Source organism: Echiichthys vipera (genome assembly GCF_963691815.1).
Source record: "Echiichthys vipera genome assembly, chromosome: 23".
Taxonomy (NCBI): Eukaryota; Metazoa; Chordata; class Actinopteri; order Perciformes; family Trachinidae; genus Echiichthys; species Echiichthys vipera.
The window spans coordinates 5,526,926-5,544,697 of NC_139848.1; the positions used below are offsets into that span (position 1 = coordinate 5,526,926).

A 17,772-nucleotide genomic window follows, 5' to 3' on the forward strand; every position below is an offset into this window, starting at 1 on the left:
AGCAGGTGTTCCTGCGCTCCGGCAGGTCATTCAAACTTCACTTCAATACTGTGAGGAAGTCCCAGACCCTCGCGTTTCAGACAGTAGACGTTTAATCCACAGCCTCTTTTTTAAACCTTTGCAACACAGGGAATAAAACCTCAAACAGACATTTGTTGTTGGAATGTGAAGATGTTCCTGACACTAAACACAGGGGACATTTACTCCTCTCCCCTGTCATCCTGCCTGCTGCTTCTGCACTAAAACCTCAATTTGTCCTGTAACTCTGAGCCTTTTCACACCTGTCAGGCATGTGTTCAGAAGCCATATCATCCACATCAGACCTCGAGAACCTCCCGAAAAACCTCCCTGGTGTGAGACTGCAGTGTTGGCGGCTCGTCACCGAAGCGTCCTAATGGGAGAGAAATCATTATCTTCAGCCTCCTTTTGATGTTTGTGCCCTGAGAAAACGACAAGGGGGGAGCGTTTCAGCGCTGCCCCCTGAGCACTTCCAGATGTCACACATCCTTCTTTTTACTGTGAGAAAAACAAGAGGAGAACATACAAAAGACATGTCAGTGGCTACAATGCAACAGAAACATCTTGCAACCATGTTGTTAATGCACTATAAAAAGTAAACGTGAGTCATTTTAAACACATCTGTGTGCTAGCTTTTCAAAACACCAACCATGCACCAACACATGCAAGCTAGAGATGTTTCCTGGACATGTGGCTCAAATGTGCGCTGTGCCGATGTCATTCAAACGACACATAGTAATGCAGCGCAGTGTTTTAATAGTGAAGTTTACCGCTCGCTTTGTTTATGTCACTGAGAAGTTAAGACTGATTTGCAGTTATTGTTCCCAGCTCTTGTGGGCCAAACAGAAATGTGTGAAACGTTGCACATTTGTTTTGGGAAACACAATCGTGACCTCAGTCTTGACCTCCAACCATCTGTAAACTTAGTGGGCAGGCTGAATGAGGTCAAAGGTCAAACAGCTTGACCTATAGAGGGCTCTTCTATTTGAGCTTTCCAAGATCATTTCTGAGGTGAGGTGTTTGGGAGTCTATAGGAGCCAATTTATCAGCAGCATGTATAGTTTGAAGGCACATATGGATACAACTACATAAAGCATAAAGAACGCATGCTGTCATCATCCACATGCTCACAGAGGCGATTAAATGTTCCCTTTGTGCACTTCCAATGTAAGTGATGAGGGAAATAGAAATAGATAATAACAAATCAATCAGGTTTCCTAAAAATTGGGCCAGTAGTTTTCCGTAATCCTGCTGACGAACAAACAAACAAACCAAGAAAACTGAACTCAAATACCTTAGGAGGCTGTAAACATGTGCTAAGTGTCAACAACAAAAGCTGTGGATACTGACAGGTTTTGTAAAGACACTACACACAAACGGCTGCATTTTGTTTATATGACGAGCCACAGCAGCCAGTGCACCTTCAATTAAATTCAGTTTTATCTACAGTGCCAAATCCTAACAACAGTTATCTCAGGACACTTTACAGAGCAGGTAAAGACCACACTCTATGACTTATTTATGATTTACAGAGACCCAACAATTCCCCCGTAGAGTACGGTGGCAACGAAAACCTTCACTATAACAGACAGGAACGTCAGACAGACCCAGCTCTGTGGAGGACGCACATCTGTCTGCACCGGAGAGAGGAAGAAAAGGAGAGAGAGAGAGAGAGAGAAAAGAGGGACAGTTGGACAGAGAGAGACAAAGACAGACACAAAGACAGACAGACAGACAGAGATAGACACACTTCCAGAGATGCAAGCAACCAAAGAGTAACAGTAACTATAATATCTATAGTAATGTGAATATGACTCATATGTTATGGCAGTTAATACAACAGAATAGTAGAAACAAGCACAGCTAAGGTGATAGATTATGACAATGATGATAATTATGGTGGTAAACATGATCAATGATGAGCAGCGGCAATAGCAGCTACAATACAGCGAGACACACACACACACACACTGATGGTGTTTCTATGGCTCAACATGTTATAGTTTATTAGACTAGTGATAGTTTACATGAGTAACTGTGATAGTAGCAGGAAGAGTCATGCAGGACCACGGCAGCAGAGACCTGCGAGACGACAAAGCACAAACAACTCCGGGGGAAGAAGTTGATTCTCTTCTCTGGCCCTTTCCAAAATTACAGTGACGATCTCTCATTCGCAGAGTGAACGCAGGAGGTTTTGCAGAGATGCTGTTTGGCAGAAGGTTCTGGCATCACTTTGATTGAAAACACCGTCTGCTGGGCCTCAGTGAGGGACGGTTACACCTCCGTTCAGCAGGTCAGAGTACAGTAGGACCTTGAAACCTTCAGCGTTTCATTTTCTCACTCTGTCAAATCTGATTAGGAGACTTTCCCCGGACAGTGAGGTGTCCCTGACGCCACGTTGGGTCTGTGTGAGGAAAAGAAAGCTGTTTGACTGCAATACGGGTTATTAAACAGACCACTCATCAGCATTGTACTTGGCTCCGATTGGCAATGTTGATGAATGAATATAATCTGAATCTATTTTCAAAGAGAGTATTTTGTATTAAGACTCTTTGTGCTTTATTTCAGCCTCCAGCACATTTTGATGCAGTGCGGATGGAAATCCTTCAGCAGGAGTGGAAGCTATGGCTGGCCTGATGAAATCAAAGCAGACGGCTTAGTGAGCTGCGAGGAAGAGGTGAATAATGAGGCAGGAGATGAAGGTGAGGAAGAAGATAGAGTCACTCGAGTAAAGTCAGAGTACAGAAAAGCACACGTCCCCTTAAGTCACAAGGTCTGCACAGCAATGTTATCTACAAATAACACTCATTAAACATTCACATCTACAACGCTAAGAACAAATGTTTCAATTTGTGGCTTTATATATGACGACCAACTTTATTCTACTAAATATGACACTTTTATCACATGATGTGTTGTGTTAATGGTGGATTTATATGAGATGTAAGTGTTTCATACCTCGCCTTGATGATACTCTGCTGCCATCTCGTGGATCTCTACATCATCTACTCAACTTTAGCCTATTTAACAAGTAGTTTGTGTATTTGTAGTGGGATACATGTATGCAAAGTGAAGAGTTAAATCATAAAAACACCCTTGTTTTATTATGAATTATTAATTATACATTTAATGCAGGAGATTTACTTCTGCAGCTTTACCTGGTCTGCACCAGTTTTACACTTATTACACAATAAGATATTCCCTTATTAGTGCCACACAGGGGACATTTCTTATTTACAGCAGCAGAGTGACACACACACATAGAGAAGCATCAATAAGAAACAATGACTTGTAGAAAGAATCTAGAAAAACAAATATGAACAATATAAACACAAGGAAATATAAAAAAATATGAGAATAACAGGAACAATATATACAGAATCACACTAGGCACAGAAGAAAATAAAAGCAGTGCATACTGTGATTGTTGTTATTTATAATTATTGTTTTGGTGTGTGTGGTCTGCTGGGAGCAGTGCTGCTTGTACAGTCTGACAGCTGCAGGAAGGAAAGACCTGCAGTAACGCTCCATCACACACTTTGGGTGACGCAGCCTGTCACTGAAGGAGCTCCAGTGCTGTTAGAGTTTCCTGCAGGAGGTGGGAGTCATTCTCCATCATGGATGACAGCTTTGTCATCCTCCTCCTCTCTCCCACCACCTCCACAGAGTCGAGGGGGCGTCCCAGGACAGAGCTGGCCTTCCTGATCAGTCTGTCAAGTCTCTTCCTGTCATCCGCGGAGATGCTGCTCCCCCAGCAGACCACTCCATGGAAAATGGCTGATGCCACCACAGTGTCATAAAGGGTCTTCAGGAGGGCCCCCTGCACCTAAAAAGACCTCAGTCTCCTGTGCAGATAGAGTCTGCTCTGGCCTTTCCTTTAAAGTGCAGTAGTGTTGTGTGTCCAGTCCAGTTTATTGTTCAGGTGAACACTCAGGTACTTAGAAGATGTCACCATCTCGATGTCCGTTCCCTGGATTCGATCCCCACCTCCCCCGGTCCACATGTCGAAGTGTCCTTGGTCAAGACACTGAACCCCGAATTGCTCCCCCCTGCTGTGCATGGTTGTGTTAATGTGGTATGAATGGTTAGATTAGATGGTATGTAGATGTCCACTGCCATCAGTGTGAATCTCTGTGTGAATGGGTGAATGTGACAAACACTGTGAAAGAGCCTTGAGTAGTCAGAAGACTAGAAAGGCGCTTTATAAATACAAGTCCATTTACCATTTACCATTGTTTCCCCGCATTGATCTGGAGACAGGTCCGCTGGCACCAGTCAAAGTCCTGCGTCAGTCCTCTGTGCTCCCTATCGTCCCCCTCTGTGCAACACAGTCTCACTCCCAATCTTCAGTATTTGACGCGTTGGGAGTGAGACTGTGTTGCCAAACCAGCTTTTCTGCTTTAGGGGAAATTAACGATGTCTCAAATGCAACGGGAAAGGAGCAACAGATTCTAACACGTCAAATGCCTGAATGAATGGGAAAGTGCTTCAGGCATCTGAGAAGTTTTTTCAGGACTTTGGAAACGTTATCCTTGGTCTCCAAACCACCAACTGGTTTGATCTGTTTGCACAAAAGGAACTGATGGGAAACTAGAGGATTTATAGGACAACCTACAACACGATGTCACTGAGCTGCAAAGCAATGACAGGCTCCAACTAGATAAGACAACCCTCCGCTGCTCCAGCTCTATAAACTGAATCAACGTCCCGAGGATTTTGCCATTCTCAGGAGACATGCACTGAAGTCTGCACCTCTGTTTAGGACAAACAGGTTTGACCCAAACCTGGAAATCCAGCTGCAAGTGGTGTCACCGCCATCTGACATCAGGAGAAGCCGCTCCAGCATTCACATCAAGGTGAGCGCGTATATTTGCTCAGTGATTCAGTTTTGGCCCTGGAGTTTGAGCACTTAAAATTGGACACTTGCTTCTTTTTACAAATGGAAAATCAAACTCATAAGACGCACGCACGCACGCGCGCACGCACGCACGCACGCACGCGAGAATAACCCTGGTTGTTTTTTGTGCTTTGGAGACGTTTTATCAAGCGTCACCGGGCTGGAACCCGGTATTATATTCACCCAGCCAAATATTCTCTGATTGAACAAAACTGAAACTCTGCTTTAGCGTCACGCTCATGGAGATTACAGAGCTGTTTCTACTCTGAGGAGGAAGTGCAACTTACTAAAGGTGACGGTTAAGTTTAGTCTAAAGGTGACAGTTAAGTTTAGTAACGCACAACCACACACACACACACACACACACACACACACACACACACACACACACACACACACACACACACACACACACACACACACACACACACACACACACACACACACACACACACACACACACACACACACACACACCACACACCTTGATTTGGACCAGTAGCTTATCGTTGCTAGTGTTAGCAAACTATAAAACAATGTTGAGCAATAGTTTACCACTTAAAAAATACACTAATTAATTGAAAGAATCATTGTATTTGTCTCTTGAAGCTCTAGTAGGTATCAATATCATATGCAATATTACTCATTACTTCCTGAGCATCGCGCACATATTACCACTACTATTTTAGTTAACTTCTTTTAATAAATGTATCTCACTGCTCTTATTTTTGGGTAATCTCTTGCACACAGATTTGCTTTGGGATGAATAAAGTTCTGTCTTATCTGACTGGAAAGGCTCCATAGTCTACATGCACTATAACGATTTTAAAAGTATGTGGACACCCTTGTGCTTCATGAGAGGAAAAAAGCACTTCAGAAGAGTTGAGGCCATCACGTGAAACTTCACACTGTACGTTTGGATTTTAACACGCGAAAGTGGAACCACGGAAATGAGGAAGTCTCCTCTTATCTGTTTGTTGCACAGAAGGACTTTTGATAACAGGAAAGAGTCTGATCCAAGAGCTACAGCAGATATGCAGCTCACATGGAAAGACTGTTATTGGTGGGTCTTTATCTCATTGGTCGGTTCATTGGAGCAATAATTAACTTGAGGCTGAACAAAAGGAGGTCAAAGAGCATCTCCAGAGCCGAGCTTAACGGCTGTGTGTGGACAGATTTGGCTCCTCTGCACACGGTGAGTTGTGCTTTCACTACACTTTTCTTTTGAATGACTAGTCATGTGGTTGACTTTCAGTGTTACTGACTAAGACTGAACTGTTTTAGTAAAACTACACAACATACTGTATATTTAGAGCTGGATATAGACTGTTTAAATATGACTGGAGACCTGGTGAATACAATAGAATAAACTTTATTCTTCAGCCGAGGTAGGAACATTGTCTTTGCTCTCACCCAGGAAATTCTTAACAATATTAATATCAGATTTCACTCATTTAAATATATTTTTCAGCAGCTTGAAGACTCTGTGGCTTTCCTTACATTTACCTCAGTCTATGTCCTCTTAGCTTCTGATTGGTTAGTTCTGTCACATGCCAGGTAGCAGGGTGTGAAGATCAATGAAGAAGGCTTTGAGGATGTTGTCCATCTCCATCCAAAACTTTACAATATGTTTCATCCATTTGGTTTAATAAACTGTATTTCCTCTCTCTGCAGCCTCCCGATCCCACTGCAATGGACCCGTTTGTTGGTTTAACCCCCAAAGAAACTTTCGAGCACGTTTCAGAGAAGCTGAGCTGCAGTCCAACCTCTGCAAAAGTTGCTGCATACCTTGACAAACACGACAAGTTGAGGCATCTCAGGGAGGAATTCCTGGTGCCAAAAGTTGCAGATTTGCCTCCTTGTGAGTGTGTGTGTGCATTAAAAGGATAGCTCCGATTGTTTGAAGTGTGTATGTATGAGTTCCTTATCCATTACCTGTTTGTTACCTACAGTGGATAACATTTGGCATGCTCCCAGTTTGGAGGATAGATACAGAAGCAATGTACTGCTATAGGCGGGGACAACATGGATGCCAATATATTTACATTTTTTAGGAGCTTCACTTTGCTGTCAAACAGCCTTGTTAAAGTTCATGTGAGGGGAAGTGAAGCTGTTGAAGCTATGCTATTATATCAAAGCAACAGCTCTGTAAGTTAAAGTTACAGCTTTTGTCAATGGAGTCTGGTGGCTTTGACGAGAGTGTATAATGGTTTAAGGTGGTTAATGGTTCTTCTGTCATTAAGGGCTGTCCGGGGGCAAGGCAAAGCTTTGAAAATATTCTAAATATAGTGTACTGGATGGATGTTCAGTATCAGAGAAGCTCAGTTTAGGTGACCCTGTCTGGTGTTTCTGTAGCTGATCTCTCACTGGTCGATGGAGCCAAGGAATGCATCTACCTTGTGGGAAACTCGTTGGGGCTTCAGCCCAAAAGGGCCAGGAAGTACCTGGAAGAGGAGCTGGAGAAATGGGCCAAAACGTATGTCAACTCTTATATTCAACGAGGAATTTCAGTACAACATCAATGTTTAGTTACGGTGCATATAATGAACTCTTTACAGGGGCGTCCATGGTCACACAGAAGGATCTCGACCTTGGGCATGGGCTGAAAACAACATAGAGGAGCTCATGGCTAAGGTTGTTGGTGAGAGACGTATTTAATGAATTTGTATCCACTTGTTTAGCTTGTTCAGGTCACTGCACCTTTTGTAGAGTCCAAAGTGCAGATGAAAGTCTTTAAACAAATGTGTTTATGTACACATGGTCTGTGTTCACCAGCGTGTAAGTTGCAATGCACATTCTTGAGTTCATTTTGACATTTTCTACACATGTTAGTTATAGTGTGATTCTGATCTTCAGTCCATTTCCAGGCTCAGCCATGATTTCCAGATTAATATCTCAGCGTTCATGAGCCCTGGTGACATCATTCAGGGCTGCAACTAACTATTATTTCCATTACAGACACATATTTTGATTACGTTTATGATTAAATGATGAATTGTTTAGTTTTTAATGGCCATTTTTACAATGGTCTGACATGTGTAGTTCCCCATAAATCCATATTTGTGATGTTTCTTACAGGCGCTAAACCTGAGGAGGTGGCTCTGATGAACGGCCTGACAGTTAACTTACACCTTCTACTGGTAACACGAGTCATTTATGACAACACTTTACATTTGGTAGATGTCTTAAGTTCTCAAGATGCAAAAGATTGTACGGATAATGGCGGGATATCAGGATGTTGTAACATTCATTTACTTCATTAATCACTAACTGTCCTTTCATGTCGTTATTCTGCAGCTTTCCTTCTACAAACCCACAACAGCTCGGCACAAAATCCTTCTGGAGGACAAGGCCTTTCCTTCAGACCATGTGAGCAAACCGGGTCAAGGTCCAACATGCTGAGGCTAAAACACCAGTTTTCAATGAAAGACTTCCTTTTGCTGCTGGGATGTTTTTGTGTTTATGTACAGATCCATTTTTACTAAATGGTTGTTGTAAAACTGCTGCAAAATTGTTGCTTCAATAAGTCACCATTTCCTTAAAGAAGATAAAACGCTTGCATTAGCTGGAAACTTTCAGAGCAGTGAGAGGGCATGAATGCAGCAAACGATTCCCACCCTCGTGTTGAGTGTTCCTCTAACTTCTGTCCTCAGTACGCTGTCGAGTCTCAGATCCGACTGCGAGGATTCGACCCTGAGCAGAGCATGCTGCTGGTGTCACCCAGACCGGTACTGCAACCACTCACTTTACACACACTCCATATTTACAAGCTTACCTCTTAATGGCAAATGTTTCATGCCTGCTCCTGTCATGGTGTTTGTGTTGAAAGGCCACCAGAGTCTAACTCACCGGCAACGCCGCCATGGTTAGAAATGCAATGTTTAATCAAATTGCGATAGAAAATGTTTATCAAAAATCAAAACAATAAACCAGTTGGTAAATTAAAATACAAGCAAACCAAACAGGCAGGGTGCCACCGGGGGCACTAACAAAGTTATTCAAACCCAAAACAACTAAACTAAGACTAAACAGCAGCTGACAACCTGCAATTCAGAAAGATTACGTATTAAAGACAGGTTTAAAGCAGTGATTAACGTGATAATATTTACCTCAGGTAGTTATCATACCCTGCTTGCTAAAGCTACGTCACTCAAATGTACTCATTATGTGAAGGGAGAGCTCGTCACACCACTCCACGCAGGAGTGATGCAACACAGTCATTTGAAATCACCTTAAAAGCACCTACCTAAAGAGTGCAACTCAGGGCAAGGCGTGACCCCGCAGGCCTGCACACACCACTACATTTAGAAAGTGCTGTGATATTAATGTGCTCGATGTTTCAGGGAGAAGAGACTCTGAGAACTGAGGACATCCTGGAGGTGATCGAGAAGGAGGGCGACTCCATCGCTGTGGTGATGTTCAGCGGAGTTCAGTATTACACCGGCCAGCTGTTCGACATGGCCACCATCACTAAGGCTGGCCACAGGAAGGTAACACGCAAACATGGATGAATCTATTCCCCCCTCTTTGTATTCATCAACTGCTCAAACCTTCATTCAAGGAATAGAATATGTTCCTGCATGTTCATGAGCGGTGGCATGATTATTTACTAAAGTACTTTATGTTTCTGCTCTGGTACAAATGTGGACAAATTTAGTTATACATTCCAATGCAGGCTCAGAGTGTTATTACAAAATATGAATGTCATCTATATAGATTATATCTTGCAGAATATAAAGTAGTTGAAAGGAGGTCAAGTCAAGAGATCTTTATTGTCCCTGGGGAGAGCAATTTGCAGTCCTGACAGCAGCAAAAACAACAGTAACCTGCAACCAAATCTACCCTTGGGTACAATAAAAGTTACCTTACCTTACCTTACAATAATGACACACACGATGACAAAGAGCTGGATTACACAACGACATGAGTGACATGGGACAATAATTAACAATCATCAATCAACAAAGTGCAACAGTGCCTCACTGGATAAAAACTGGATAAAATAAGGAGTTAAAGTGACCACAGTGCTGTTAATCGTTAAGAAGGCCGACAGCCACAGGAACCCAGGGGTTTCTAAACCCGTCCTGCACACACACTAGGGTTCTCACAGTTTGCCATACTTGTCATTTATTTATTTTTACACAAGCGGTTATTGTTTGTTTTGTTGAGCGTATTAAAAAACAAATAAAAACCAGGATACACAGGAAGTAAGATGACTTATAGTACTAGGTACTAAGTGGAGAAGGGGTAGGAATTAATACGCTAATGCTTCTTCCTGCTCCTTTTCAAAACACAAAGGGTTCAAGTGTAATTTATTTTTCACATGCACAATAAAGCATTCATTCATTCATTCAATTAATAATAGTTGTTTTAACAGGGCTGTTACGTGGGTTTTGATTGTGCCCACGCTGCGGGGAACGCCGAACTGAAGCTGCACGAATGGGGGGTCGACTTTGCCTGCTGGTGCTCCTACAAGGTCCTGACTGACAGTGTTTTTGTCAATTTCCCACAGAATTAAATTAAATTAAACACCAATACACTTGGACAACACATGTTTAACTGCTGACTGTCTTCTCACAGTATATAAATTCAGGTGCTGGTGGTCTCGCCGGGGCGTTTATCCACAAGAATCACAGAGACACCATCAAACCTGCGTGAGGCCTTTAATAAAACAACTTGAAGGAGAAACTTGTATATTTAATGATTAAATCTGTTCTCTCCAAACTGCTTAATCACATCCTTTTCTTCATCCGTCACTGTCTCCTGCAGGCTGTTGGGATGGTGGGGACATGACCTGAAGACTCGTTTCCAGATGAATAACGGTAAAGGAAATAATGGTTTTTATAACCTCCTAAGCTTCACCTTTCTGAAGCCGATTGATGTGTTTAAGAGCTGTGGTTGTTGTCTAAGGAATCAGAATCAGAAATACTTTAATAATAATAATATAATAACATTATTTTTGTAGCAAATAACAATATTATACAGATACAGATTTGTAAAAACAGAATATAAAACAGTATATATATATATTCATTCATTCATCTTCAACCGCTTGTCGCTGTCGGGATCGCGGGGGGGCTGGAGCCGATCCCAGCTGACATTGGGCGTGAGGCGGGGTCCACCCTGGACAGTACGCCAGTCTATCACAGGACCGGAGAACCCGAAGAAAACATGCAAACTCCACACAGAAGGATCCAAGCCGGGATTCGAACCGTTAACCCGTAAAATATCAAATTTACAATAGTAATAAATACGGATCAAAAGTACTGTAATAATGTGCAAAGTATGGTAAAAATGTGCAAAGAACAGATTGTTTATGATTGAGTCCGTATCACAGAGAGGAGGTGACACACTCTCAGGGATGCGTTGTTTAGTTTAATTACCAAAGACAGGAAGGACTTCCTGTGGCGCTCTGTGGTGCCTCTGGGTGCGAGGAGTCTTCTGCTGAACTTCCTTACACTTAAAAAAGGGTGAAATCGCCGCCACAATGTCTCTTTAGGCTTTGAAACAACTCTGCAACCAGTGTGTAACAGTGAAGAAGCAAACATGTAAATGAGTCTAGTAACTGAAGTTATCAAATAAATGTAGTGGAGGAAAAGGCCAATAGTTCCACTGAATTTTAATGGAGTAAAGTATAAAGTAATGTAGCCGAGTGGGAAAGCTTATTGCTCATTAACGTCACTAGATGGCACTCTCCCCTTTTGAGGTACGGCTTGAAACCAGAAGTGAAGCGCCATCTTGTTTTTTACCCCACTGCGGACATGCAGTGTTTCCCAGGGTGGAAGAGTTTGAAGATATGCAGACCTACATAATTGTGTCCTGAGTATTGAGTCTGAGGCAGTATAATACAAGCACGCTGTACTCCTGGATATGTTGAGTCAAGTCCGAGTCTAAGCCACTGTAGTTATTCTTGCACTCAAGCACTAGCCTGAAAACTGTCATTTCTGATATTAATTGCAAAGTAACTTTAACTGGAGTTCTAGGTAAAATTTATAATTTTTTCATTCAGAATAAAAAAAACCAAAAGAGGGATTTTTGTGTCCTGAGCGGGTTTATTCTGCTGGGCTACAGTAACATGGACAGAAAATACAAAAGCCTCAAACAAAGAGGTTCAGTATATAACCCTTTATATAGTAAAACTACCGTCTATGCTTCCAATGATGTCGTGACATACATTTTAGAGCATACCGTGCAACACAGCTACAACTATATAGGCTAGTTTTTCTTGTTTATACTATATATACAAAATTATGGCTATCGTGAGGATGCTGAGTGGCTATGAAAACCACTAGCCACAGTGGCCGGTGATCCAAAAAGTTAGTGTCAAGCCCTTTTGTATTTGAATCGAATCTCAATGCTTCTAATGTTTTATTTAAAGTCCTTTTGAGCTCATCTCTGAAATGTGCTATAAACTGTTCACTATAATAAACTTATTTTTATCTTCCTCAGTGTTGGAGCTGCAGCCTGGAGTGAGTGGCTTCAGACTGTCGAACCAGCCCATCCTGCTGGTCTGCCCCCTGCAGGCCAGTCTGGAGGTACTGCCAAGCCGTGAAGGCCACTCCCAAAAAATGGTTTCAACTCCATTTTTCATTCATGATTTTTATAAAACATCTAGAGCCAGTTGAGGTGGTTCGGGCATCTAGTTAGGATGCCCCCTGGGGCGGCACACCGGTACAAGCGGCTGAAATGTGTTTCCTCAGGAGGGGGGCTGGAGTCTCCCTTAGAGAGAGGGGGAGAAGTTCAGCATCCGTGAGGAACTCGGAGTAGAGCCGCTGCTCCTTTGCGTTGAAAGGAGCCAGTTGAGGTGGTTCAGGATCATCTGGTAAGGATGAACCCTGGGCGCCTCCCTAGGGAGGTGTTCCAGGCACGTCCAGCTGGGAGGAGGCCTCGGGGAAGACCCAGGACCAGGTGGAGAGATTAGATCTCCACACTGGCCTGGGAACGCCTCAGGATCCCCCAGTTAGAGCTGGTTAATGTGGCCCGGGAAAGGGAAGTTTGGGGTCCCCTGGTAAAGCTGCTGCCCCGCGACCCCGGATAAGAGGCTAAAGATGAGATGAGATGATCTAGAACTTGAACTTTTTAATAAATACAGCCCCCTTTCCAACAAAGGTTGAAAAAAAAAGGTATTCTTCAGACAATAAAGTGGTTTTATATGGTTTATTGAGCATGAAATGCAAACACAAGGGAGCCTGTGAATGTTCTCATGTGTCCAGGTTGTCATTATCCCCAAAGAAAGTTTAGTAGAAAGCCACTGGTCTTGGTTATTTGTCTAGGAAGAGGTTTCACCTCTCATCCAAGAGTCCAGAGGTTCCCCACACAAGGAATACTAGATCTTTACGTTTGTGTAAAAACTGTTTTTCACTGCACATCAACAAGATAAAACATCAGATGACAAAAGGCTTTGTGAGAAGTGATTTACTTTGACATCATTTTCTTTTTGAAATAGGTGTTTAACAGGACCAGCATGCAGGATCTGCGCACAAAGTCCCTTCTGTTGACCGGCTACCTGGAGTATCTGATCCAGCATTATTACAGCAAGGACGCCACTCAGCCTCAAAAACCAGAAGTCTACATCATCACGCCGTCGGACCCTCAGCAGAGAGGCTGTCAGCTCTCACTCTCCTTCTCGGTTCCCATCAGGAAGATCTTCCAGGAGTTGGAGAAGAGGGGAGTTGCTGTGAGTATGATGCTGTACAATAGAGGAGGAAGAGCAAGAGTCTGAGATTAGAGGCCGTAGTTTGTGATCTCTATCGTAAACATACTAAACAACATGATGTTCTTTGTTCTTGGGACACATAATTGCAAGCATTACAATTATCATGTTTGTTTAAATCAGATACATTATTTGTATTATTGCTTTTTCATATTCAAACTTAACATTATATATAACCAGTGTTAGTTCATCATAGTGCATCATGTGTTTAGAAAGCACCAGGTTCACTCAGTCTACAGTACTCTACCCGCGTGAAAACATTCTGCGGTAGATTTGTTTCTCTTCATAAACATTAACGTCGTGCTTTGGTGTCGTTCAGTGTGACATGAGGGAGCCCAACGTGCTGCGAGTCGCTCCGGTGCCGCTCTACAACTCCTTCGACGACGTTCATCGCTTCATAGAAACACTTGGATCAGCTCTGTCTGTCAGCAGCCAGTGAATGCAGACAGGACGGTGCTTTACTATGGAAATATCCAAACTCACTAAATGCACTGACTGCTTTATATATATATATATATATATATAATCTTCACACATATTGTAAAAGTTGGTATAATTGAGAGTATTTCATGATGATTGTACTTGAAACAACAAAACCTGTAATCTTTCATTTAAAGATAATATGTCCTTCAAAGCTTGAGCACTGTGTGATTATTAATGATCATTCACTCTGTACTATGTCACTTTAAATGATGAGACTGGCCGTTATAAAAAGGCAACTAAAGAGTAAAACAGAGTCAGAGATGATTTGTGGCTGTAACAGAAACGTTTTCTCAGTCTTTAGCTACAGATTCTGCGTGATGAAGGGTCCTGCCAGCACACGCTCAAGTTTCCTGCGTGTGACAGGAGGTGGCAGTCCTGTATTGTTTTAAGTTTGATGGTGTAGATGTGTTGTGTGACTGGAGAAAACCTAAATTATTGATTAAGCGACGGCAGATACTGTTAATATAGAGCAGGGGTGTCAAACTCATTTTAGTTCAGGGGCCACAACGGCCCAATTTGGACCAGTACAGTCACAGCATAACCTAGAATTTTTCTTTTTGTTTTAGTGCAAAAAAGTACATTGTGAATACTACTGTATTTAAACAAGACATCATGAAGCCTCTTATAATCCTAAATATTATAAAATCTATATTTAATGACATTTAAAGTTGAAATTCAAATTGAGTTTGGGCACAAAACTGCTGCCGTGGTTCGGGTTTGAGTTGGGTTTGGACAGCGGGTTCCTGCAGGGTCAGGCCTGATTCTGCATGCTTATTATTGGTGTCTGCACCAAGAGCACTGTCACACGGCCGATGTTAGCCGACCAAAGGTGACGGTCAGGGTTAGCCATGGAAACCACTTGGTTAGGAACAGATCAGAGGCCGTGGTTTGGTTTAATGCGTCCATCCTCATAAATAGGAGTCGACCTGACAGCAGAAGAACCCCGGCAGCTCCAGCACTTTTATTGAAAAATTGCAGTTCAGTTGCTAATTTTTAAACTTTGCAAAGTCCTCCCTTGGACCGGACTGGACCCTTTGCCGGGCCGGTTCCCCTGATATAGAGGTTCCTGCAAAGTAACTACATTTAGCCGAGAGTTTTGAGGAACCATACTCTATTTGAATGTTTCCCAAAACTATGTAAAGGAGTTCAAATGAGAACAACCTTCAGCAGTAAATAAGGACCTACACATGAATTAATCAGCAATATGAATCCAGAGACGGAAAACACTGAAAGGGACATTTTACTGCACAATCATTACTACTAACAAGTACTTTAAGTACATTTTGCTCACAATACTTGTATACTTTTCACTAGTTAAACGTTCGAATGCAGGACTGTTGTTTGTTCTCTTGCAGTAATATTTCTTCAACCACAGAGTACAAACTGTAGCGTCACCTGTGAGAAATATTTATTTGGAAATACATTTACTCTTTGTTGGACAAACCTGTTGTCCTCATAAATCAAAAAAGCCCTGACAGAAAAGAATGTTTTAATTGATTTGTGTGTGTGTGTGTGTGTCAGTCATTTACTCCTGCCAAATCAATGAAGGGACGCTATTTTTGGTCTCTTCAGTTTTATGTACAGGCGAGGCATCAGGAACGTCAAACCTGGCACCTTCTTCACGTCGATGGTATGGGGAGTGAGGCCAACTCCGTCTTCAACCCTGTTTCCATTTGATATCAACATGTGGTCTGAGTGATTCGATCATAAGCTGTTCACCTCATGAATCAAAAAAAGCAGTGACAGTAAAGAATGTTTTAATGATGTATGTATTGTTTTCTTGTGTGTGTGTCTCCTCTAGTCCTGCCAAACCAAATGACGTGCCTGTTGAATGCATGATAAGGAACACTCTATTTTTGGGTCTATCAGGAACATCAAGCTTGTCACCTTGTCACGTCAGCATGGTAAGGGTTATGAGGCCAGCTCCAACCCTGACTTCTCCAGTTTGCCTGCCTTGGATGGTAAGACTGTCAAACAAAATGTGTTTTTTCTGCTCTATTAATGTTTTCCTTTGAAAATGAGCTAAACATTCAACATCTACAGCAGTACATTGCAACCTACAAATTCCTAAATCAGCAATATGAATCCAGACGAGGAAATCACTTTACTGCACAATCAATACCTATAAAGACATTCCTCCTAATACTTTTGACTAGTTTTCGAATGCAGGACTGTTCTACATCAGTACATTACCTTAATACGTATTCAACCAAAGTGTAAGCACTGTAGCGTCGTCTGTGAGAAATATTGCTTTGGATTTATATTTACTCTTTGTTTGATGAACCTGTTCCCCTCATAAATAAAAAGCCCTGACAGAAGAGAATTTTTTAATTGATGTGTGTGTGTGTGTGTGTGTGTGTGTGTGTGTTAGTCATCTACTCCTGCCAAATCAATTGGTGTGCCTGTTGAATGCATGTGTTTTATGAACAGGCGAGGCATCAGGAACGTCAAACCTGGCACCTTCTTCACGTCGATGGTAAGGGGCGTGAGGCCAACTCCGTCTTCAACCCTGTTTCCATTTGATATCAACATGTGGTCTGAGTGATCCGATCCCAAGCTGTTCACCTCATGAATCAAAGAAAGCAATGACAGAAAAGAATGTTTTAATGATGTATGTATTGTTTTCTTGCGTGTGTGTCTCCTCTAGTCCTGCCAAACCAAATGACGTGCCTGTTGAATGCATGTGAAGGGACACTATTTTTGGTCTCTTCAGTTTTATGTACAGGCGAGGCATCAGGAACGTCAAACCTGGCACCTTCTTCACGTCGATGGTAAGGGGTAACTCCATCCTCGACCCTGTCTCCATTTGGTATCAACATGTGGTCTGAGTGATCTGATCACAAGTGGACGGCTCTAAGTACAGGTGAAAACACATTCGGAGTTGGTTCAGGCCACATGTGTCCACATTCAGATTGCAGTGAGAACGGGTATGTGACTCAACTGACGCCCTGTGTGTGAGAGGAAGTAAGTCTTTATTCAGACGCTTTCTATACAAGCCTGTAGCTCTGTGTATTTGGGCTGTTTTTGTATTTTTAAACATTATTATTTTTAAAGTCTGTCACAGAAACCACTGAAAGGGAATCCTGTGTTCTGGATGTTATTATCATAACGTTGAAGATGTGTCCGTTTGTTCCGTATGCAGCTGCAGATGCACTTATTGAGCTCTATGGCGATTTTTTTTGCAGCCGCCCCAAGGCCCAGCGTTGGAGGACAATAACCTTATTTTGAGGTTGATGAAATGTAGTGAAATGCACAAGCACATTTTCATCCTCAAAGCAATTCCAGTCCAAAGCAACTGGACTTGGTTATTTGTCTAGGAAGACGTTTCACCTCTCATCCAAGAGGCTTCATCAGGTCATGTACGCATCTGACCAGGCTGGGACTGGACCAGGACCAGGACCAGGCTGGGACTGGACCAACTAACTGGTGTGAGATCCAGGTATTTAACCTCTCACAAGGCCGATGATGTCACTGGAACCCTTTGTGCTCCAAAGTGCCAAAGACCGTCGTTAGAGTGACAGTCGTTGGTGGAAAGTAGGTTTGGACTTCATTAGTGCTAGTCCAGTCCCTGCCTGGTCCTGGTCCTGGTCCTGGTCCAGTCCTTGGTGTGAAGTAGGTCTGGACTTGGTTAGTGCTCTATTGAGTCTTAACGACAGTCGGG

The 17,772-nt window shown here is 42.6% G+C and overlaps 1 protein-coding gene across 2 annotated transcripts; it reads left to right on the forward strand.

Moving 5' to 3' along the window:
• Window positions 1-4,492: 4,492 nt before the first annotated feature.
• On the forward strand, window positions 4,493-14,250 carry kynu (kynureninase). 2 transcript variants are annotated; one of them, XM_083938178.1, is made up of 15 exons: window positions 4,493-4,874; window positions 5,666-6,110; window positions 6,590-6,776; window positions 7,271-7,391; window positions 7,474-7,556; window positions 7,994-8,055; window positions 8,213-8,284; window positions 8,569-8,643; window positions 9,259-9,405; window positions 10,293-10,391; window positions 10,496-10,569; window positions 10,685-10,737; window positions 12,365-12,450; window positions 13,362-13,592; window positions 13,948-14,250. In XM_083938178.1, the coding sequence occupies exons 2-15, from the start codon at window positions 5,961-5,963 to the stop codon at window positions 14,065-14,067; spliced, it is 1,560 nt and encodes a 519-aa protein (XP_083794304.1). In that variant the 5' UTR covers window positions 4,493-4,874; window positions 5,666-5,960; the 3' UTR covers window positions 14,068-14,250. The 2 variants fall into 2 exon arrangements, with proteins under 2 accessions (XP_083794304.1, XP_083794305.1); XM_083938179.1 differs by lacking the exon at window positions 5,666-6,110 and having other exon boundaries at window positions 4,498-4,874.
• The last annotated feature ends 3,522 nt before the right edge of the window (window positions 14,251-17,772 follow it).